This window comes from Nicotiana tabacum, chromosome 17 (genome assembly GCF_000715075.1).
Source record: "Nicotiana tabacum cultivar K326 chromosome 17, ASM71507v2, whole genome shotgun sequence".
Taxonomy (NCBI): domain Eukaryota; kingdom Viridiplantae; phylum Streptophyta; class Magnoliopsida; order Solanales; family Solanaceae; genus Nicotiana; species Nicotiana tabacum.
In genome coordinates, this window is record NC_134096.1 from 25002749 (window position 1) to 25027206 (window position 24458).

A 24458-nucleotide genomic window follows, 5' to 3' on the forward strand; every position below is an offset into this window, starting at 1 on the left:
CATCTCATTTTCGATCATCCGTGTTCCTTCCTTCACTCTCCAAAGCCACCCCTTACCTTTAAATTCCTTTTACAGAAAGTAAAAAAGAAAATTTTTAAAAGTAAAAAAGAAAATTTTTAAAAGTAAGAAAATGCTCCATATGTGATATTTTATGTGATATATTTTCTTTTAGTATGTTTAAAAAAATTATATCTTCATATTTAAAAATTTTAAAATCTTTATTTATCATTAATCTTCTCTTCGTTCCAATTTATGTGATTGTATTTGACTGAGTAAGAAAGACTTTTGAAACTAACGGTCTAAAATAAGTCAAAAATACTTATGTCGCTATAAATCATATCATTAAGAAAAAATAGATATTTAAAGTTAAGTTGTTACTACAAAATATAAAAAAAATATTATTATTTTTCAAAAAATGAGTTAAAAAAAGGTCACATAAATTGGGGCGGATGAAGTAGATAATTTATAATGGCACAAATATTTATATATTTTCTAAATTATAAAAATAATTTTATTCTTCTTAAATCAATAAGAGAGTATATCTAACAATTATATGCGTCAAATACAGGACATTCCAAACAGAACGTAGTAATAAATGGCTAGTTGTCCAAGTGAAAGGCCTATAGTAGTAGAGTGGACCTGTCAAGTACAGGGGATCCGACCCCGTTCCGCATATACTGCTGAATGTAAGTCTGAACTGCGTTTCTCTATATACGAATTCTGGAGAGAGAAAGAGGTTGGTTTAGACATTAGAGCGAGAAAGAATGGAGGAAGAACAACAGCAAGAGGAAGTACTTGGTTCAAGCTTAACAATGGAGAAAGTTGCTGCTGCTAAGCAATTTATTGAGAATCACTATAAGACTCAGATGAAAAGCATTCAAGACCGCAAAGAGAGGTATTTGTTTTTTTTCCCCCTTCTTTTTGCTGAGAATATTGTAATGTTATTTTCTGCAAGTTTACTTGATTTTGCTGCGAGTCAATTGGCTTGTGCTTCACTTCAAGATCTACTTATAGTATTTATGTCCTTGGTTTCTATGTCTTCATAGATGGAACTATATAAATGAGTTAATTGGGTTTTTTGATTATTGCTTATGCGGAAATAATTTGACCCAATTGCATCAGCTGCGGAGTGTTTCTCTGATATATAATCGAGAACCATGAGGTCTCAAGTTCAAATTCCAAGGCAGAAAAAACAAAATTGGGTCATTGTTTCTTCTCATCTAAAAGCCTTGGTAATTAGAAGTTAGTCGATGCCTGTGCTGGTGGAAGGTAGCAGGTCTACAATAGAATAGTCGAGGTGCGCGCAAGTTGGTCCGGACACCACTGTCGTAAAATAGAATCTGGCATCTGTGTGGTGACTCGAGGAAAAGTAATTGTTCTCTCATGTCATTGAAAGTCAGTCAAATCTCTATTTCTCGGGTAGCAACAGTGTCCAGGCAAATGTCCACAAAGATAGGTGTATAAGTGAGATTTGAACTGGGGTCTCTAGGTTGTTACTCCTATGCCTTAACCAGTCACTAGTCAGCCATCCATTGGGGGTATATCTCTATGTTAAGACCTATACTTTTAATCTGGTTACCTGTGGAGATTAGAGTTTACGAGTTGAGATTGACTAGCTTTTGACTTGGTGAGAGGACCATAAGACTATCTCCAGATATGTATAATACAAAATGAGAAATGACAAGGAAATGTTAAGCTAGTATGGAAGTTAGGGAAACCATGTTGAGAGACTATGTGCTTCCTTGTCTCACATGCATGGAACTTGTCAAGGGCAGATGCACGTTAGGCGATGACAACATTTCGTTTGAAGTTCTTACTCTCTCTCTTCTATTTGCAGTTATACACTTGTACTTTGCAGGACTCCTATTAACCCTCCTGGTCATTTCCGAAGTGGAAAAAGTACCCACTTAAAATGCCACAACCAGATCTATGTTTCAGTGGTGAAATACAAGCGCCTAACATGTGTATTTTACCATTTAATCTTCTTCTTCTTGGAATTAGTTCACTGAAAATCTGAAGGAATATGTTAAAGCTCTTACTGCCTAAAGTCCTACTTAGGAATTAAACAGAAAAAAGGTTCTTAGGAATTAAACAGAAAAAAGCTTCTTCCATATTCTTTGATTTAGTTCACTGAATAGCTGAAGGAACATGTTAAAGCTCTTACTACCTAAAGTCCTACTTAGGAATTAAACAGAAAAGAAAAGCTTGTGAAGGTACGTGTCATTATCAATTCATTCACAACATCAAGATATTTCAATAATATTTGGAATGCTTCTTCCAAAATGCTCTTGTAGCGCGATTAAACTTTTTAGCTTGGTCGCTGAAAAAATTCTGCAGCATGTGGGTGGCTTCTCACAACACAACTGACCAGACAATTCAATTTATACAATGATTTCTTATATATTCGAAACAATACTCGTCTTAGTCCCTGCTCATCATCATTGGAGCATATACTATATGTGCTTATTTGTTTCGTCCTCGTCACTTTCTCGTGCACAAAATGTGACCCTCTCCTTATTTTTCCCCGAGAATCAATTTCCTTCATTAAATCCCCTCCCAATAACATATGGATTTCCGAGTTTGATCCTTCGTTAGAAATCTTCTATTCTGCCATCTTACTTGTCTAGTATATTGGATAACACCTTGAAAATCCGTTTATCTTGTGCTTTTGTTGAACTGGAAGATTACCTGATTGACTTTGTTTTTGATTGATAAGATTACCTGACTGACTTTGCAACAGAAGTATTCTCCTTTGGGCATACAATCAATCATACATTTAGGAGCACTACTTCCTCCATTCTCAAACAAACAGGAGTATGACTGGGAGAACGAAAACATATATTATCGGATGAGCTTACCTATTTATTAAAAAAAAGATACATTGTGATGAGTCGGGAATAATCTCATGTGTTGTTACATTGTTCACTGGTATGAGTTTTTACTGTGACTAGAATTTGGAACCCGCTGTAATAATCTTTTGCAAAGGTTGAAGGTGATATTTAAAAGGTTTTGATGGATGGATATAATGGTGGGCCTATTGAGTGGGTGTAAAAGTTAGACCGTGATTCTCTCTTTTTGGACAATATTGCATCTTAAAATGAAAAAAATATTCCAAGTGTAGTGTCTTTGTAATATTCAAATCTCTTAATATTATTTTCAACTGAAACTCATCCAGCTACCGAAATTTCACACTAAAGAAGAGTTGACAACAATTTGCGACTAAAAGAGTAGTATTTTTGGCTTAGGTATCTTTCTTGTAGTGTAGTAGCTTTAGGGTTTTTGAATGGATACCTTAATTCAACTACAATTATTATAAGATTGTCTGAGTTATACAGTGTGATAAGAAATTGGTCACTTCTAATGCTACTGCTGTGGAAGGCTAGTGTTCATTTCAGTTACCTTTTCCAGAACAAGTGAATCTTAAATGTCTGGAACTTACAATACTAATGCTGGGAATCTGGAGAAGCACATTGACTTATTTTCTTCTTAAAAGAATACACATCTAGATGGGGGTGTCTATCATACTTTTGTAGTTGTAAGCCAATCTTTCTCAGTTTTTCTCATGCCACCGAGTACTTTCAGCTGTTTTATCTGCTTGTGCTCTTTGTTTAAATCTCCTTTTTTTTCCTTCTTGAAGTACCCATTAACGTTGCAATTGCTGCACAATTGTCATAAGTCCTTTGACATATCGAAGATCTAAGTTTATTATAGGAAAAAAAGGCAAATGTTAAGGGATCGTTTTGTTACCTGGAGAAGGATACTAATCTCGTTATAAAATTTGAGATTATATTTATCCCATATTTGGTTGTGGGTATTACCTAATACCAGAATGAATTTTATACCACGATCTTGGTATTGGCTACCCCGTATATGATGTGGGATTATAATTCCAGGATTATAATCCCGGGATTACAATACCTGGATATCTCTGCTCTGAACCAAACGACCCTTAAAGTTGGGGGAACAATACGTGAATAAAAGTTTCCTCTTGCATGTTCTTCTAGAGATGTAGGACAGGCTTGCACAGTCTTCCACGGTGCATCAACCATTTCACTTGTAATTTGTTTTGTGTTGTTTGAGCTCTGAGGTTAGCATTGACTTGGGAAAGTTTTTCTTTTCATTCCCCTGTCTGCCACATTCCAGGACATTTTTTGTCCCTATTATGCTGGAAATGTCATTTCTGTTGTCTGTGCCTCTTCCTTCTGTTGCTTTAGCTGCATATACCAACCTACATTTGCAATGTTTATCCATGGGTAGCAACTTAAACTTCAACGACATTTTTTTTATAAAACTTCAACAATATTTTATCATTGCTTATTGAAGTTCACTACTGCATTTTTACATATGTCCGAACTAGTCTTATTTAGAATAGATCTTAGTATGCCTTTGTTCTAACACAATATTGACTGACAATAGGCGCTGGGTTCTAGAGAGAAAGTTAGCATCTTCAGATGTGCCTAAAGAGGAGCAGATGAATCTGATCAAGGATCTAGAGCGAAAGGAGACAGAGTATATGAGACTGAGGAGGCACAAGATTTGCGTGGATGACTTTGAGCTTCTAACAATTATTGGCAGAGGAGCCTTTGGCGAGGTTCGTGATTATTTCCATTTAAACAAAGTGATAATACTAGCAGTTCATCTTTTTCTCTTTCATGATCTTTTAATTTCCATTTTCATTTGCATTATATTCATATAAATAAATGCTAGTTACGGATAAGATGATAACAGTAAGTGATGGAAAAGTTTGCTGTCTCAAGCTCACTCTTGTAGTCTAAGCAAGACACTAAAGGATAATACATGACTACTGTCACACCCCTTTTCGGATAACAACTATAAATAAAGATGATTTCCTTATTTCATAAGCCTACTAAGTCTGCAAGATGATATTCCCACCTGGCATGTGCCGTTGTCTATTTTTGTATGGGAAATAGTGCACCTCAGAAACTAGTTTGTAGCAGTTAGAATGTTTAAGCTTTGTTACCCACTTCTTCTATAGACCCAAACCCAATCACATGTTTACTAGGTTTGTTGCCTTTAATCTATTGACCAATCAAATCTCAGCGTGGTTGGTATCCTCAGTAGCCCATTCCAGCTGCGACCATTCCAACTGCGACCATTCCAACTGCATATCTATTTCAAAGGCTTTTTAATATTTATCCTTTGTAGCTTGGGCCAACTATTACATTAGACATAGGGTGCAAGTAGCAAGCCTTTTAATTTTTATTGTTTGTAGTTTGGGCAACTGATCACATTATACTGAGAATGCAAGTAGCACACATAGAGGATGGGATGAGACAAGATCGCATGTGATGACGTCCAAATCCACTCCTCAAAGAGTAAGTGTACCCGGTCGTATGCAATATAATTTACCCAACTATGAGTCGGGGTCGAATCCCACCGGGAACAATATGTAGGCGATTATGCAAGTAAGAGAATTATCGCTTTTTATGCTAAGTCAAACACTAACAGGTTTTTTTGAGAAAATATTACAACTAATGCGGAAATATAAACTGACCTAGAAAGCAAGTTAAATGATCAATGGCTACAAGCATGGATAAAAGGGGAATTATACTCAAGTAACGATACAATGTATTTCACGATTTTACAAATATGAGCGAGTTTATGTTAATTAGCCGCGAAAAACAATTCTATATTAGCTTCTTCCTAAGATTAACAAGACTTCCTAATTGAATTATCCCTAAAATAATTAAGAGAATTTAGTACACTTGAATATGGCTACAAGTAGTTCAATCCAATTCCTAGGTAGAATCTATAAAATGAGGGCTAACGCCTCAAGTTATTGTTAATTAATCTTTCAAAACTCTGAGTTTGCCTTTTCCAAGATTAATTTGAAGTTAGTGGACGGGTCCTAAGGTTAGTTAATCCCTTTGGAAATATTAAAGAACAAGAATAATTAAAGAAACAATCAAATCACTTCATAATTAATAAAAATCATTCAATACATAAGCATAACAAGAGTTTTAGTCCAAACTTTAATGATGAATAGTTCCCTAAACAAGATTCAAGTAATAGAATAAAATGCTACACACTTAGATATTTAATACTTAACAAGGAATTGAAGAAATGAGTAAAAGCGTAAGAAATTTCTCATTCAAATCTTCAACTCCCACGTGTGGTGCAAGAAACCCTAGCTCCAAAACTTGTATTTTTGCCAAAGATATCTTCCAAAATGAGCTGAGTCGAGTATTAAGTGGTTTGGGTGCAAAAAATGTGAAATGAGAGTTCTGTCCAGATTTTCTGCCAGTTATATGAATCGCGATCGCGAAGAAAAGTCTTGCGATCGCATTGAACAACATTGCAAAGGATCAGAATCGTGTACTGCACCTCGCGTTCATGTTAACCATTTGACCAGCCGCTGGCCAGGCTTTTCTGCATCGCGTTCGCGTAAAGGTCTTCGCGTTCTTGATTGGCATCTTCCAGGACGACCGCGATCGCATCTTTCCAAATCGCGATTGCGTAGAGTACTTGACCAGCCGTTAACCAGCTCGTCCTTCACGTTTGCAGCCCATCCTCCGCGTTCGCAATGGACATTTTCCATGAAGTTCGCGATTGCATTAATTCATTCCGTGATCGCAAAGAGTAATATCTGGCAACAATATATTTTTCCATTTTGACTTGTTTTCTTCCGTATCTTCTCTAAATTACTTAATACCTGAAATATGCTAATAAACCTGAACAAATACCTTAGTTTCTTAACAAAATCATACAAAAGTCTTTGTACAAAGAAGAGATAAGTTTGGTAAAACACTAACTTATCATCATGATTTTACCATTTTTACGTAGACCACCAAAAATGAAGGGGGAGCCTTAGAGCATCGGTAAAGTTGTCGCCGTGTGACCTATATGACACAGGCTTCGAGCCATGGATGCAGCCACTAATGCTTGCATTAGGGTAGGGGTAGGCTGACTACATCACATCCCTTGGGGTGCGGCCCTTCCCCGGACTCTGCGTGAACGTGGGATGCCTTGTCCACCAGGATGCCCTTTTACGCAGACCTCCAATGCAATGGTCTGTGAGTGCAACACTACAATGACCGAAGGTGGGAAAAAAGGATTAGGTAGACCTGAAATTACATAGAAAAAAAAACGACACTAACTAGTTTAGGTTGAGGTATAATTGTTACTCCCCTTTTCCAATTTATCTAACATTATTTCCTTATTGGTCCTTTCAAAAAAGAATGTCACATTTCTCTATTTGGAACACTTAACTTTAACTTTCCCATTTTACCTTTATTGAGAAGATTTTTTAGCATGAAAACTAATTTAACCGTGGAAACTCTTTGAAAATCATATATATTTTCAAGTTAAATGATGGAACATTTTTCCAATTCAAACAATAACAATGAGACCAAGCAAAATAAATATCTTTTCATGTATGTCGTATACAACCTCACTACTACAACTCTTCACAACTATCTATGGAGCCTCGAATAAATACCGGGACAATTCTCGACTAAAAGAAAATAAAATTTAACATGTCAGCTACCACGGAATAGATGTGGCGTCTCATCAATTATCTGAGAAAGAGAGTCATTCTAAGCCCAATCCACATGACAAGTACCATAGCTTATCCTGAAACATATAAAGTAGGCGGGGCCTTGGGGAGGGGGAGCCCGCATGGACTGAGTACACCGTCACAATACTCAATAATACTCAATAAGTGTCATAAAATAACTCAAGTTCTTGAGACAAGACTTTTATAAAAATTAATGCAGCTGATATTTGATATAAACAGTAAGCAGTTCTATCAAAAAATTCATGTTCTTCATCAATATAAATTAAAGGGCAAGTGAAATGTAAATCATGATATAACCCTTTAAAACATTTATATTGATTCATGATATTAATAAAATCATACAAAACCATACTGCTCGCACTTGACATCCTTGGTCCAAGTTGGTAGATGCATTCAAACTCATGCAGGATCAAATCAAAACTGGCTCTCTTCTTCCAATACCTACTACTTAAGCTATGATGAATTAATAGAAATAGTGTCCTGTGGCCTCTGGGAAAAAACATCTTTTGTTTACAAGGATGGTTTCCCTAAATCTGAGTCTAGCAATTCATGAAGACGTATTCCTATTTTTGATATGATATTGATACTTTGGCTCTGCAGGTTCGTTTATGCAGGGAGAAGAAATCAGGCAATATTTATGCTATGAAGAAATTGAAGAAATCTGAAATGCTCATAAGGGGACAGGTCAGAAGAGGAATATTTCCTTTTATCTTTTTTCTTTTGTTCCAAGTTCTCTGGCAAAGTATGTATTCCTTGTTCTTTTTTGGGGGAGAAGTAAGACTTTTATTAGTAAGAGGCTAAGAGCAGTCAAGAACTACCACTTCGGTGGTATTTAGATATCTAATTTCTAAGCCACCCACCAGGGGTGCGTAAGACTGCCCTTTGGGACGGTGCTAGCATTACATTCAAGGATTAAAAAAAGTAAGAGCAGTCAAACACTAAGATGGTGCTGAACAGGACAAGGTAAAGTATGCATTATATGATGGTAAGAAAACTCGGAGTTAGAAAGTGAGTGCTCACACAGATTATAAGTTGGTAGTTATGAAAAAAAAGAAAGAAAAAGTATGAAAAAAAAGAAAGAAAAAGAAAAGAGAAAAGGCTGTAAGTTGGAAAGTGAGTGCACTAAGATGGTTCTGGATATTACAAGTCCCTGGTGCTGGTGCTGCTCTGCAATGTTCTTAAGCAGGGGCCCAGTTCAGCATATGTTGCTGCTTTGTCGTATGTATGTCTGCGGTATGTGTGATGAAGCAACTATCTTTAAACTTTCTATGATGAAGCACTATCTTTAAACTTTCTACTCTATCTTCTATTCTCTTTGTTTTTCTGTACCTTTACTTTTGGGAGGGAGGGCTGTGGTGAATGGCGGATGGTTGCTCCAACGGTGTTATTAGAGGACGATAACAGAGCCTTCTGATTTTTTTGGTATAATTAATTTAACATTCTTTGATGTACCAGTTAAGAAATATTAACTTTAATGCAAAGACCTCTCATTATGTCAATCCCTTTTGCTTCCGAGAGACCAAGTTTCCAAGATAAATAATCCTAGTAGCCTGTGGTAAAAACGTCTGCACAGTAGGCTTTTCAATACTTCTAGGGAAATACCCCCTCTAGTGTAAAGTCTAGGAATCATTTAAAAGAATTGTGTATAATATTTTTATTATTTTCATAATAATTATTAAAAATAATGATCTTGTCATAGTAAAGCATCCCAAGATTTAAGAAACATTCCTGATTCCTCATTACTTGTAATTCAGAAGTTCTTTTTATTTTCTGTGTGTCTTTCTTGGCTATTGTTCCTTCAGCACCATTCCTCTTTACAGTTATTATTCTAACAGCACTGAGCCTCTTTTGGCAAATGTTGCCATGACACCATGCTTTTGCTGCGACCATTCGGATGACACTACATATAATAGCTGTTGGAATGTCCAACCACACTGCCTCTTATGCCCATTGTGCATGTCATACTTTTTGCAACCTTTCCAACAGCTTTTCCTTTCACTGTTCCAGCAGCTTTTCCAGTTCCTTATTAGTCACCAATACAAATTACGTTGGTGAACTCCTAGAGATTCGCATCATCATAACCTCTTTCTGGTGAATATGAAATAGATTTCACTCTGTTGTGCACGCAGCTCAAAATAGGGGGCTGTGACGGACATACAACAGCATATTCCCTGTCGAATGAACCCTTATCCTTTAACCCCTATCATAATCTAAGTACCATATTAGGCACCAATATTTCAACGCACATCACATTTATAAAATATCGAAGACTGAAAATCCCCTACTCAATACGCGCGTCTTTTAAAGGGACCGTGCCAACAATCATCCCCAAAAGTAACATTATAAGGTATGTGATCCAAATTAGACATAGGTAACTACAAGGACAATCTGGAGTCCCTAAGAGTATCAAAATATACAATGAAAGTATTGGGACGCAGCCTGGATAAACAAAGAAGTAAGCAAAAAATGAATATCACCACCAAAGATATAAGTGGAAGAACTGGTGCTCAAGCTGTAGTGCCGTGATGGTTCTCGGGATCTGTAAATACGAAGAAGGTGGAGGGAGTATAAGATACCTAGTAAGTATCATAAAACCTCCCCTCTAGAAGGTGGGGCAAGTATTTTAAGAAAACATGCATTTAATAATAAAAAAAGCGTTCTTTAGCAAATCAAACTCTTCATAATGCAATGGTAGAACTCCAGTCAAAATTAGTCTTCCTCCGTCCCATTTGAGATGAAGGTGTTTGATTGGGCACGAAATATAAAAATTAAAGAAAACTTTTGACAGTTAAGCCAAATATATGCAAAATACCAAAGTTATCCTTTTATATGGGGGATGGTGAGAGTTTCACATATCTTTTCATTTTCTCCTATCTAATAGAATGAACATTTACATCATGTTGGTCCCAATCAGACCTGCGGGAATTTTCCACCTCGAGAACCTTCCAATTAGACATCTAGAAATAGGATGATCGCTTTCATGCCCAAGAGGAGCTGGTGCTGCCTCTACTGGCCAGCTTGGAACAGTGTTGTGAAAAGCGGAAGCGAGAAGCGAGACGAGGCGACCCATCGAGCGCTTATGTTATCTGAAGCGTAGCATGTATTCAAAAGCGCTCGCTTCCCACTAAAAAGCTAGAAACGACGATGCGAAGCGATGCGTAAGAAGCGTGCGCTACTCTGTTTTAAAGGGCTTCCAACCTATTTAATTAAAAAAGATGATCTTTTTCTAAAACATATCGACCAACAACAACAGAGAAAGAAAGAGGCGACTAGGGTTTGAATTTTCTACACTTTTCAACTTCACGATCATCAAGTTTGGTCCAGGTATGTGGTTCCTTCCTCCTCCTCCTCTTCTTCTTTCACTGTTTCAGCGTCCAAATAGCAGCGAAATGCTGACGAATTATTTTTCCCTTAAATCTTCTTTCTCATTCTTCTCTTTCTTCTTCTTCTTCATTTTCTTGCACTGTTTTTTCGTTTGAAATGTTGCCCATTTTTTACTGGAATGGTATACTGCCCTTCCTCTTATTTTTATATCGTTTATTCTTAGTTCTTATTGCCTTTCTCTTGTGCTTTAGTTGATGCTACTCTTTAGTTTTTACATTGAAGTATTAAACATTTGTTTACAGTTACATGTGTTGTCTATGCAGTATTTATTTTAATTTTTTAAAAAAATTCCGCTTCACTTAAAAAAAAAGCGCTTTGCTTCTCGTTTCTCGCTTTAAGCGAAAAGGTGGTTGCCGCTTTTCCTTGCTTCACGCTCTTCACAACACTAGCTTGGAATAGTTGCAGCTGCAGAATAAGTTTTCAGTAATAGCGTTGGAGGAGCAAAATGGTTTCGATTTCCCAGATGACGAAGTATTCTGTCTGCTATTTCTACCCAGCCATAGTCATATTCAGATTCTGGAATGATGATGGCTTTTTTCCTGTCCCCTAGCCAAGCTTCCACCCTCAAGAATCGACCATATACGTTGTAGTTTTGATAGACCCTGTATAGATTTGCTTGTTGTTTCCTTCCCCATCTTCTGTATAAATCCCCTGTTCCCCTAGATGCTAGATGAAGCACTGAACAAAGCCACTGGAGGGTACTTTCGTCGATCTTGATACTGTTCGTAAATCGTCTGCCTCGTTTCGTAATGGAGAACCATCTGCTCCGATCATTACTAATGTTTGTTAACTCAAAAGATTTGTCACCTGAAATAAAGATTAGTCTATCACCCATAATAAAATGACACCTTAGCCGGAAAAGGCTTCGCCGGAGAGAGAATTACATAATTAAAAATGGCAGGCACAGTTCCCAAGTTAGAGCTTAAAAGTGACATTTGTGTTTGCATGTTAAAATATTATCGTTCCCCACTCTTAGCTCTTCCTATAATGAATGGCTCTTCTTTGTAGGGATTTTCCTTGTTCTCTTGCTTTGTTTCTCGCATCTTGATCGGTGTTATCAATGGCGAAAAGCGCAATTTTTTTATGCTATGTTGGGGCTTTAAGCGCAAATAAAGCGTGAGCTTAAATGAAGAAAGACACAAATGAAAAAAACAACAAATATGTATGTGTTGTCCAAAACTAATATTTATAAGTATGAATACCAAATATATGGACTAAAAAATTGAAGAAAATTTATAATAAAGCGAAATATCAATTATTTAATGTGGCCTATTCAGGATTACGCTCATTGGCAAAGAAAAGTATGCCTTACAGCTTTGATGACAACGCTGAAGCGCCCGCTAAGCGAGGCAAAGTGCTTAGTATGTTTTGAGCCTTGCGTCAGGGCTTAAGCGCTCATTAAGCGCGCCTTTGATAACATTGATCTTTATAGATTTTGTTTTCAATATACGGTAAATAACAAGCTTTAATCTTTTCTTCATTTCTCTTCATCTTTGGAAGTTAATCATATCATGGGATATGTTGGAGAATTTATAGCATAAGTTCTGCATGTGGTTTTGGGAATGTTATTAGGTCCCTCTGTTCTTTCCCACATATTCGTAGATTAAAAGTGCTGAGACATAATTATGTAGATAAAACTGTGCTTTTAAATAGCTTAAGCTTTCACATGAGACACACATTTCAAAACATGAAATTAGAGCAGATAGAGGTCCAAAGATTGAGTCTCTTCGCCACCCATTATCAAAAAGAATTTCAACATGCTTGACCTATGACAAAGAATCAGGCTTGTGTGTGAATTGGCGTATTAAAGACATAATTGATCTCTCTACTAATAAAAAGAATGTGAACTCTCTATTCTCTAACAACTTAAGATTTTAGATGTGACGGTCACACATTTCATCAAAAAGCTTTCTTTTGAAACTTAATCAAGTTGACCCTTCTCCTACCCCCTTTACTCGAGAGTGAGAGGTCTATGCTTATAAGATAGACATTATTTCCTTCAATAAATGCAAATGATCAAGCGTCATATCAAGGTTGGATATTTATTACTAGTATATCAGTAAGGAGATCCTCATTTGTCTACAGTTGAAGCTGAAATCGTATCCGTTCTTAATAATATGGCGTGATTGTTTTTGGGGGGGGGGGTCACTTGACCATGTGTGACTTGCATCATCATGATATGCTTAAATTTATTGTAGTTGTCATTATCCATGTTGATAAGATGGACAAGATGCGGAAAGCGAGGCTGAGATGGTTCGGTCATGTGAAGAGGAGATGCCTAGTGAGAAGGTGTGAGATGTTGGCAATGGTGGCTGTGAGCAATATGACACAAGAAAATTATATTATTGATACTAAAAATGATACAATGAGCCATATATATATATATATATATAATACATGTCCTACTCCTAATACATATGGGATTAGGGTTATTTACTACTATAGGATAGGGGATTCGCTTGTCCAACTCCTTTGGCTTTAGTTTGAGACCCATTGCCTAAAGTAACAGTGGAAAGAGACTGTGAATACACAATATTTGACAAAAGTGATTTATTACCAGAGATATGATTAGAAGCGGCTGAGTCCACAACCCATTGTCCAAGAGTACTAGACTGGGAAACACAAGCAAAAGAATTACCAGCAATAAAAGTATCAGTCTGAGCAACAAAGACTACTTGCTCGATACTGAAGGAACTCATTATACTCCCCTTCAGATAAAGAAAATCCCTGGTTACCTGTAGTCTCGGTCTGAGCAACATAGGCATTTTTGGGTGGACGACCATGTAAAGAATAACACACGTCACGAGTGTGTCCAAGTTTATGACAATAAGAGCACTTGGGTCTAGATCTTCCAAAACGACCTCCTCCCCGTCTATTCTCCATAGTTTGAGATGCCCGATTCTCCACTGTCTGGGATGCGAGAACAGAGGAGTCAAGTGTCTGTGATGAGATCACTGGGTGACTTGGTGCTGCAGCAAGGCGAAGTAATCGAGAGAATAATTCATCAGTCGTAGGGACAATCGGGCTAGCCAAAATCTGGTCACGTACTGAATCAAGGTCATTTGGAAGTCCAGCGAGTGTAAGAACTAGAAACATCTTCTGCCGTTGCTCTTGTTGCTTTTCAATACTAGCAGAAACTGGCATCAACTTCTCAAATTCTTCCATGACTGCTTGTACTTGTCCCAAGTAAGTAGACATCTGATTCTTGTTTCTTCAAGTTTGTCATTCGCGATATCACATCATAGAAACGAGATATGTCATTAGTGTATAAAGTACGAGCCTTTTCCCAAATTAAATAACATGCCTGAAATGGGCGAAACAAAGGCATCAAGTAATCAATAGATCGCCACAAGATACTACATAACTGAGCATCAATCTTTTCCCAATGTGCTTTGGCCTTGTCATCTCCCTCACTAGCATGTTTGGTTAAGTGATCTTGAACACCATGACCTTTACACCACAATTCAACAGACGAGGCCCAAGATAAATAATTGGAACTCCCAAGTAGGGGTTCATAAGTAATCATCGGGACTGAATTCCCAACGCCACTGTTTTTGGAACCAAAAGCATCAAGTCCGAGAGACATGGTTGGATTAAAGAGAGGGCTAACAAAGTTATCAGCAAATAACAGAAGAAATCTGGATACTTTTGCCGGAAAAAATACCGTAGCTGTCGGAAAACTACTGTAGTTGCCGGGAAATTTTCAAAGTGCTCGGAATCAAAAAATAATAGCATGGGTAGGGTCGGAATTACACGTAGGTCCGACTGTTCTGAAGAAGTAATTTCAAAAACTGGCCGGAAAGGGCTCCACGCGCCGGCGCGTCGATCAGAGCTCGCCGGAAATTTTTTTCTCCGGGCGGCACGTGAGAGGTTGTCTGCCGGAGGTGTTTGTTGGGGTTTGGTCGCCGGGGGTTGAGGGACCTTGTGGTTGTGTTGGTTTTTGCACAACACCGATGGAAATTGATTTTTTTCGAAAAACAGCCCTAAAAGGTCTCCGGAATTGAAACACGACGACTGTTTTGGCAGGGTTTTCTTTTCCGGATGTTTTCTCACTGCTGCTCTGATACCATGTGAGAAATATGACACAGGAAAATTATATTATTGATACTGATAATGATACAATGAGTCCTATATATATAATACATATTCTACTCCTAATACACATGGGATTAGGGTTATTTACTACTATTTAACTACCAAACTAACAGTGGCTCTGAGGAGAGGTAGAGGCAGGCCAAAGAAGTATTGGAGAGAGGTGATAAAGCAGGGCATGCCACATCCGCAGCTTACCGAGGACATGACCGTTGATAAGAGGGTGTGGAGGTCGAGAACTAAGGGTAGAAGGATAGTAAGTAGTTGAACGTACATCTTTTTCATGGTAGTGTGTATGCAAACCTTACCCCTACCTAGTGAAGGTAGAGAGGTTGTTTCCTATAGAACCCCGGCTTAGGAAAAGCACAGTCACAACATTGTTGAAAAGAAATACACAATATTGTTGAAAAGAAATACAATTTACAGTAAATGGAGAAGCCACGGAAAATAAGCAATAACAAGAAGCAGTAATAACAACAGGATAATAAGATAACTGGAGCAAAAGAAACACCCGGTAGTAGTAGAAATCCAAGTATAAGAAAGTATCCCCACACCCCACTTGTGGGTTTACACTGAGTTTGTTGTTGTTGTTGCTGTCCCATTGTCCATGTTGACAAATTGCATTTGTTGCAGGTGGAGCATGTTAGAGCAGAAAGGAACCTGCTGGCAGAAGTAGCCAGCCATTGTATTGTGAAATTATACTACTCATTCCAAGATGCTGAGTATCTTTACCTTGTCATGGAATATCTTCCTGGTGGTGACATGATGACACTGCTGATGAGAGAAGACACATTGTCAGAAAGTGTAGCTAAATTTTATATTGCTCAAAGTGTCCTAGCTATAGAATCTATTCACAAGCATAATTACATTCACAGGTGCATCATTTACTTTTGACTTGTAAAGATTATTTCTTTGAAATTTATTTAGAACTACATCATATTGTGACTATAACAGTTTTTTCTTGAGGTACAAACTTTATAGCTAACTAATTGTCTCTTCCTCATATTTGCCCATTTTCTTCATCCAGAGATATCAAACCTGACAACCTTCTTCTGGACAAAAAGGGTCACATGAAGCTCTCTGATTTTGGTCTCTGTAAGCCTCTTGATTGTAGAACGCTATCTACATTAAATGAAAATGAAGCTATGGATGATGAGAATATCAGGGACCCGATGGACATTGATAGCAGCTTCCCAGATGCCAATGATGGAAGTAACTGGAGAAGCCCTCGTGAGCAGATTCAGCATTGGCAGATGAACAGGAGGAAATTGGTATGATATTTTAAAAAATACATTCTTTTTCTTTGGATTTTGTGGGAGTCGTTAAATTTTGCAGTTATTCTGTTATTAAAGGAGGAAAACATAATTGGGATTAAAGGCTAGGACTTTCTGAAATCATGAAGGTTCTCTGCTTAGATTAATTATATTTTCCTACTTCCAGCTCAATGATGTATCTCTTGCACAACTTATATGGGACTGTTTGACTTGTTTGTCAAATCCAACTTGTCCTGTGCAATTTAGGTTTCTAATGGGAGTTGAGACAAATTCCAAAATGCTGTACTATGTAAGACAACAATGTTTATAATGTAAAGAAATCAATGATTTCTCTAAAATATGACAGCTTCCCCATTAAGTCAAGCCATGGAAAAGACAATTGGACGTGAGGAGCGCCTTATTTTATTTAAACATGGGAGGTTTATGTTTTAACCTCTTAAGATTTGGTAGACAGTACTTCCAATGGAAATACATCTATCAGCATCCCATTTGGATTTACTGGAGCCTTGGCGTAACTGGTAAAGTTGCTGCCATGTGACCAGGAGGTCACGGGTTCAAGCCGTGGAAACAACCTCTTGCAGAAATGCAGGGTAAGGCTGCGTATAATAGACCCTTGTGGTCCGGCCCTTCCCCGGATCACGCGCATAGCGGGAGGTTAATGCACCGGGCTGCCCTATTCCATTTTTCATCAAGTACAATCTGACATTTAAAGGTGATTAATAACAATGTGCTGTATAAAAGCTGCTGTTTGCTGTAAGCTCAGCTCGTAATGTAACTTGTTAGAGTATTATTGTTAAAGGTTTTTCTTTTATGAGCTTTAGAGATCACATTCCCAAACACATGCACATACGTAAAGAAGAATTACCACAGGAACTAGAGGTTATTATGGCCCGTGTGTGAGTGAATTGAAGAATTTTCACTTCATTGCAAATGGTGATCCGACTGTCAGATAGAATCTGTGTTTGCACTTTTATAGATACTTAACCTTTTATCTATGTTATTTCATAACTCACTATTTGCACATAAGTCTTGACACTAATTTTCTGATTCTGTTTTTCTTCTGTCAAAAGGCCTTTTCAACAGTGGGTACGCCTGACTATATTGCTCCGGAGGTACTGTTGAAGAAAGGATATGGAATGGAGTGTGACTGGTTAGTTTTTTCATTATATATAGCCAGTAATGTTCTTTGAAATTACTAAGATTCTTGGCTTCTCTGCTAATAAATGTCTAGTATGCATAAATCTTTTCGAAAAGCATCCAAAATACCAATGTAGAGAGCCTGTGAAAGTTGGTGAAATGTGGGGAAAATTATTGATAATTGCTAGAGTTGATATGCCATAAGTGCAATCGTGGGAGGATTGTCTGCATCCATTTCTCATTTTTTATCTGCCTTACAACATGCAGGTGGTCCCTTGGTGCAATTATGTATGAAATGCTCATTGGTTACCCTCCGTTCTACTCCGATGATCCAATAACTACTTGCAGGAAGGTAGCATATTTCCTGCTTTTCTGTCTTCCTCTTGTGTATTTTTGTGTTTTCGTTTTGATTAGAGTATTTCAGCGGTGCTGTGCAAGCAGATCGGCCACCCTCTACTTTCACAGTTAAAATCAATGAAAAGAGGAAAATAAAAAGGTTGAGAAGTACAAGTTACCACCTAGCAGGATTTTGTCCAAGTGATAACCTAATTTATGTTTGATACATTATTGGAGACTAGTTGAACACCTGATCCGACCTTTGTGCCTAGTACTGAAAGTCACTGATTGTTTAATGTGGCCCCGGTGAGTTCAACTTATCTATTTGTGCTTTAAAAGCGGAATAGAAGTATAGTGTTCCCATTGATATGTTTCCAGTACTACAAACCAGTGTCTAGTGTGAAAAAGGAATGTTGATGACATGCCATCAATGTATGGAACTCAGTGTAGTGTAACTATTGCCTTTCTTTTTACATGATCACCAGCTACTAGCCATGACTATGAGCCTGCTTTGAAGAAAACTTTTAATGCTGAACTGATATTAATAAGAAGCAATAACGTGTTAGGATAGAGTGATGAAACTGATAGTAAGTTTTTAATATATATGGGGAAAAATACTAGGTGTTTTGAAGGGAAAACTGTCTCTGTACAAATGTTAAAATAAAAGTCTCTGGTTTTGGCTTATTGGTTCAACACAGGATGTAAAGGATGAAAATAGTATGTTAGATTCATCAATTCACTACAGGAATCAATTTCTGTATAGATCGGAGCCTTTTTTTTTACAGAGTATTTTCTTTGTGTTTTTTATATCAATAATGTACTTATTTACCGTTTAAAAAAAATGTTTGGGGAAAAATGTTAAAATGACTGAAATATCTTAAAGCTTTTACCCTAATAATAATTTGACTAAAGTTTGCAAGTAGGGAGAAGTACAAATGGCAGAAATTAATGGAGGGATCTGGGGTTTTTTTTTGGGATGGGTATTCTGGAATTTACAAAAAGAAAAGGACAAAATAGGAAAATCTGGTTCAACAAGAAGTGCTTATAAGCTAAAAAAATTTAAGTTAGGGTTGACTAACTTATAGCTTTTGGCTGATCTTGGCTTATAAGCACTTTTGGTGTTTACCAAACAATGGCTAAGCCAAACCAGCTTGTAAGCTTATCCAAACACCTTCTATATACCTCTCTGTGGCCTACATCTTTTAATCTTATCATATCTCGACTATGTGTTTTATGGTTCCAGATTGTCCATTGGAGAAATCAGCTAAAATTTCCCGAAGATGCCAAATTGTCAGCGGAGGCAAAGGATCTCATTTGCAGGTTGCTATGTGATGTTGAACATAGACTTGGCACTGGAGGAGGTGCAAACCAAATTAAGGTACTATCTCAATCAATTACATTCAATTGTTTCATCACATATTTTCTGTTTCTTCTGGTAAAACTTATTCCAAGTGGCCTTTTATCAGGCTCATCCTTGGTTCAAGGATATTTTGTGGGATAAGCTTTATGAAATGGAGGCAGCCTTCAAACCAGAAGTTAATGGGGAGCTGGATACTCAGAATTTTATGAAGTTTGATGAGGTTGTGTACAAAAATCTTCTCTTACATAACCAATGGCGCACATTTAGTTTGGATAAGTACCAAAATGGCACATAATTATCACTCTTTTTATCCTTTTGGATCTCTTGTACAGTTGCTCTCTAATTATCCAATTGATAAGAAATCACATGATATTATAACTAAGTTTCCCGCTATCTGCATTAACTGATAAACAAACTACAACCTTCTCTTTTCACTATCTTCTCAGAATCTACGAGGAAAGCAGTGGCAGAGAATTTTTAGTAAAAAGAGAAAATAAGAAAAAGATGCAGCAGGAATCCTTCCTGTTCGTCCATTTGTCTATTTCTATGAACTCAACTTTCTCTTTCTGATTTCTACTTCCAGCCGTTTTTCAATATATCTATCCCGTTCTGTGATTTTGTTATCCATTTGGACAATAGTCTGATGATTTTCTCATTAAATAAACTAGTTATATGCTCAAAATTTAAGATTATTTGGAGTACCTTTGATATCCCGGTTAGCATAGGTGTTTGGATACTCCTTTGTAGAGAAATACTTTTTTTCTTAATTCTCTACTTTTGTATCCCATTCATAAGAGTTTCCTTTTTTATATCAGTAAAATTTTACGTTTTTAAAAATGCTCCAAATTTACTAAGCTTGATGTAGTATGTAAGTTGAGTTTCTCCTTTATCTCATTCTCTAGTTTATGTTAGCCTCATATAGGTGGGCTTGGTGGTGTATTCTGGACATACTAGAAAATCAACTCTTGGTACCTTTAGTTTTGGGTTTGTCATTTTCAACCTTCTTGTGGTCGATCTCACTCTTCTTAATCCTCTTAATGAGAAGATGTGTTACATTTTGTGCCTTCTGCAATAATATGATGGAATTACAGTAAGTCACACGTGCCATTCTTCTTCGTATTGTTAAAAACATATGAAATTCTACTAAGTCATACATGCCATTCTTCTTTGTATTGTTAAAGAAATAACAAATGTCCCTCTAGCTTCTTGAGCATTTAGAAGGAATGATGCAAACTATTCGATATGTTAGCATAACAGACAAAGGTCTTAAGTAGGAATCTTACCACTAGTAAAAAAATTTTATGTTCTTGGCTCACAAAAAGGAATCTGACTCGCATGTAAGTAGGCGTATTAACGACATAATGAAGTACATAGAAATTTTGCCTTCTAATTAGTTTAAATATTTAAATGAGATGGTAGACATAATTTGATGCATACATACTTTTTTTTTTTTTTTTTTGCTTTTATCCAATACTTCATGAGTGTGCTTTTCTTTATAACTTGCATTCTGGCTTTTTCATTAGATGGATTCTCCAACACCGGCAAGATCTGGTTCAGGTCCTTCTCGGAAGGTATGCAAGCATTAATTCTCATCGTTATCTATTGCAATACCTTTCAAATATGTTAAGATTTTGTTGCTATCAAAGTTTATGTAACCTTCTCTTAACACTACGACTGAACTTAACTAGCACAGCAAAGAGCAAAAGAGGGACGAAGGGAGAGTTTTCAAATTTGCTTAAAAACTGTATCTATGTTCCTTACTAAATTAAAAGAATACTGTCTAAAATTATTATGTAGATATACAAGCTGTACCCCATAACCTCACTTTAGACTTTTGTAGTAGGAATTGTGAATCAACACATAATAAATACATACATTATGTCATACACAGTCAGATGAAACCTATGTATTTGGACATCCCTGTGTTTCAGTTAATATGAATTGGTAGTGTGGTTTTTTTCATCTGCTTTGATCGTTCTTCTCCTAAATTTGTATGAATCAATAGTATGGTGTGGTCATTTACTATGATTTCTAAATGTCAATTTGTAATAATCCAATTAAAAGTGTGTTTGACTTGTGGCATCATCAACTTGCTCTTTGATCAAAGTAATTTCATAACCATGAAGAAGGGCCTCTCTTTTGGGATCGGTCCCATCCCTAGATTTGGTTTTCAATCAGCAGACACTCAAAGAACTTATGCATCTTCACTGAATGTTAATGAAAGAAAGCTGTTTCATCCTAATATGATCTACGGAAACAGGGCTGGGCGCATCATGTTTTTTTTGGGACATATAGGCTATTACAGATGCATGAGAAAATACTTTTTGAAGTTTGAAGTTTTACGCGTGTAAAAATATCCATTCTTTTCGGCACAATAATCAAACGGGACAAGACGTAGGTGCTAATGTGGATGGGTATCTCAACAGAATGTTTTGTGAACATTTAAAAGCTTGGTTTGAGCTCAATTCCCAAGTTGCCATCAGCTTTATTTCTAGTAAATCCTGAAGCTTCTGTCTCAACTTCCCTATTTTCCTTAGTTCTTACATCTTCGCTTCCCTTTTTATATTTTATGCGCAAATTAAAGTCCAAGTAATATATCTTGCCTCAAAATGCTTAGAAATGCATCTAACCTTTGTTTTGTGGTTTGTAGATATCATTGACACCCAAAGATTTAAGCTTCGTTGGCTATACTTACAAAAATTTTGATGCTGTCAAAGCACTACGCAACAATTCAGGTGAGTCATACTCCACATCAGAGTTTCTCTCTTTTTTTTTTTCTTTTTTTTTGGGGGGGGGGGGATTAAATTGGACTACTGTGCTGATAAATTGCCTCATCATAACCTACCTGAGACAAACTCATAACTGCTAAACCCAAAGCTGTTTTGGTTTCTTTGCTATTTTGGTTTCCGAAAATCTGTCATCACAAGCAAGTCCAGTTTGGACGTTCCAGTATTCAGCTGATGCTTTTTATGCTCGTGTTGTTGGTGGTCTATGGTGTCTTAAAAGCTACTATTTGTTTGCTTATACTTCCAAGTAAATGAAATTATTGTATGGATAACCCACCCAACCTTGCCCTGTACGCTGATTTGGCATGTAGTATCTGTGAAGTTCCTCTTTGCTTTTGAAATACTGCGAGTGATCTAACTCTTCATTTGTATTTTCAGATCCTACGAGGAGTACCTCACCTAGACGGTCAATTGATTCCATATTTGGTAAGTTTTGTTTTACAACCTTGAATATTGTCATAACTTAGCGAAAAATAGGGCATAAAGGAAGATAAAGATCTATGTAGGTGATACCAATTAGTTGGATTAAGTTTTAGTCATGTTAGTATATTTGCTTTAGGTCCAATGTCATTTAGTCATGTAAGATATGCCTATGGAAAATATACAGAAAAGAACTAGAGACACTTGTTATTCTTTTTGTCAGGCCTTATTTTATACTCCCTCCGTTTCAATTTGTTTGAACCTATTTGACTGGGCACGACGTTTAAGACAAAAGAGAAGGCTTTTGAAACTTGTAGTCTAAAACAATTCATAGATATTTATGTTGCTATAAATCATCTCATTAAGGGAAAAAAGAAAATTTTAAAGTTAAATTGTTTCCAAATTTAGAAAGGGTTCATTCTTTTTGAAACTGACTAAAAAGGAACTAGGTTCATTCTTTTTGAAACAGAGGGAGTATAATATTAAACTGAGATGAGCCTAAATGGAGCAACATGGGATAATGAGGATTGATATAGCCGAGCTCAACCTGTTTGTGTATTTATTGTTGCAGTACTGTTGTAACTTGAACTTAATATTCTATATTCTATATTATTATCTCTGTAGGTGATTCCAAAGACTATCCTTCAACGAATGGAACAGCTGGGGAAACAGATGTACAGATGATTACATCAACCGGTGATGCAATGTTACCATGACAATGCAACTGTTTTATTGAAAGAAACAAACTCGTACTGAAGGGAGGTAGCATATACCTGTGGTATTAGATCAGGTTGCTCACCCCTTTACCAGCATTCAAGGTGGTGTCTACATTATGCAGAACCATCATCTAAGTGTACAGCAGAGCTTGAGAAACTTTGTTTTAACTTGTAGTATAAAAACTACTTGTATGTGCTATAGAAACTTAGAATAGCTTGATGTATTATTGCCCTGATTGCCCAGGTTGGCACTCAAATGCTTTCTCTTGTGGCAGTGTTTGGTCAGATAATATAAGTAAATGAGAAATTATCCAATAACTTTTCCACTTGGGGTATACTCTTTTTTAATGGTCCAAGGAGATGTTATATTCACACTGTAATTGTTGTTGACCTTAGTAATGTTTCCAACAGTTTTTAGTTTTCTCTTGAAAGATCTATTTTCGAATCTTTTGGGATTTGTAGTCTCTGCTTGGATGTATAGTAGTAGTGCAGAGACAATATGTAATTGAGCATTATCAAACACAAGGACGTGCATTTGGCATTGCTCATATATACATGACACATATTATATACCAGTTCAACCGCCCTACTACAGGCACCTAGCGCAATTAATGTGTGAGACTGGGATCTAAAGACCGGCGCATGGGACACATCCTAAACATGGGTATAGAAAAGAGAAATATAGCATAAGAGTAAGACTAGGTTTGAAACCCTGCTATGAATGGGATGCCTTGAAAGTCAGGCTTTAGAGCCGAAGAGCTGAAGAGAAATATATCGTAATGGCTTTTGGGTGAAGCCAAGCCAGTTTCTGCAATTGAGAGGTGTCTTATTGCAAGCAGTTTCAATTTTATTTTTATATTTTACTTAAATAAATAAAAAACTTAATTATTATCTTTAATAATAAATATTCATAATTATTTATCTACTTATATAATATTAACTATTAAACAAATATTTTTATGTCCTTATTTGTAATTTGACACTTAAAAGCACTTTTTGAAAAGTTTGGCCAAACACAAATTATTGTTCAAAATTATTTTTCAAATTGATTAGCCAAACACAAACTGTTTTTCTCCAAAAGTATTTTTTCGAAAAGCACTTTGGAAAAAAATACTTTAAAAATAAGCTGATTTTTCTAGCTTGGTCAAACAGACTCTTAGTCCACTGAATTGTTGTTTCAGCATTAGGGGCTGAAGATACCTAGATGAGATGTGGTTGAGTTGCCTGGAATTCTACAATTCCGAGGGACCATGTCATTAAACGTCCAACCTTCGATGAGACGAGGCAAAGCAGTTAAACCCTATAAAAGATGTCCAAAAGTCTAAATACTATAGCGATTAATAAAACTGGCATAACATTGTCTTCTTCCTTCCTCTATAGGCATTTCACTTGAAACGACAATCTTAAACTCCTCAG

General features: G+C 36.6%; 1 protein-coding gene across 1 annotated transcript; it reads left to right on the forward strand.

Annotated features, from left to right (window-relative positions):
• Window positions 1–567: 567 nt before the first annotated feature.
• Window positions 568–23377, forward strand: LOC142171523 (uncharacterized). Its single transcript, XM_075234112.1, has 13 exons — window positions 568–895; window positions 4417–4591; window positions 8138–8221; window positions 15647–15888; window positions 16041–16284; window positions 17358–17437; window positions 17692–17776; window positions 19004–19138; window positions 19227–19340; window positions 20644–20691; window positions 21771–21855; window positions 22285–22332; window positions 22951–23377. The coding sequence occupies exons 1-13, from the start codon at window positions 765–767 to the stop codon at window positions 23040–23042; spliced, it is 1563 nt and encodes a 520-aa protein (XP_075090213.1). The 5' UTR covers window positions 568–764; the 3' UTR covers window positions 23043–23377.
• Window positions 23378–24458: the final 1081 nt, after the last annotated feature.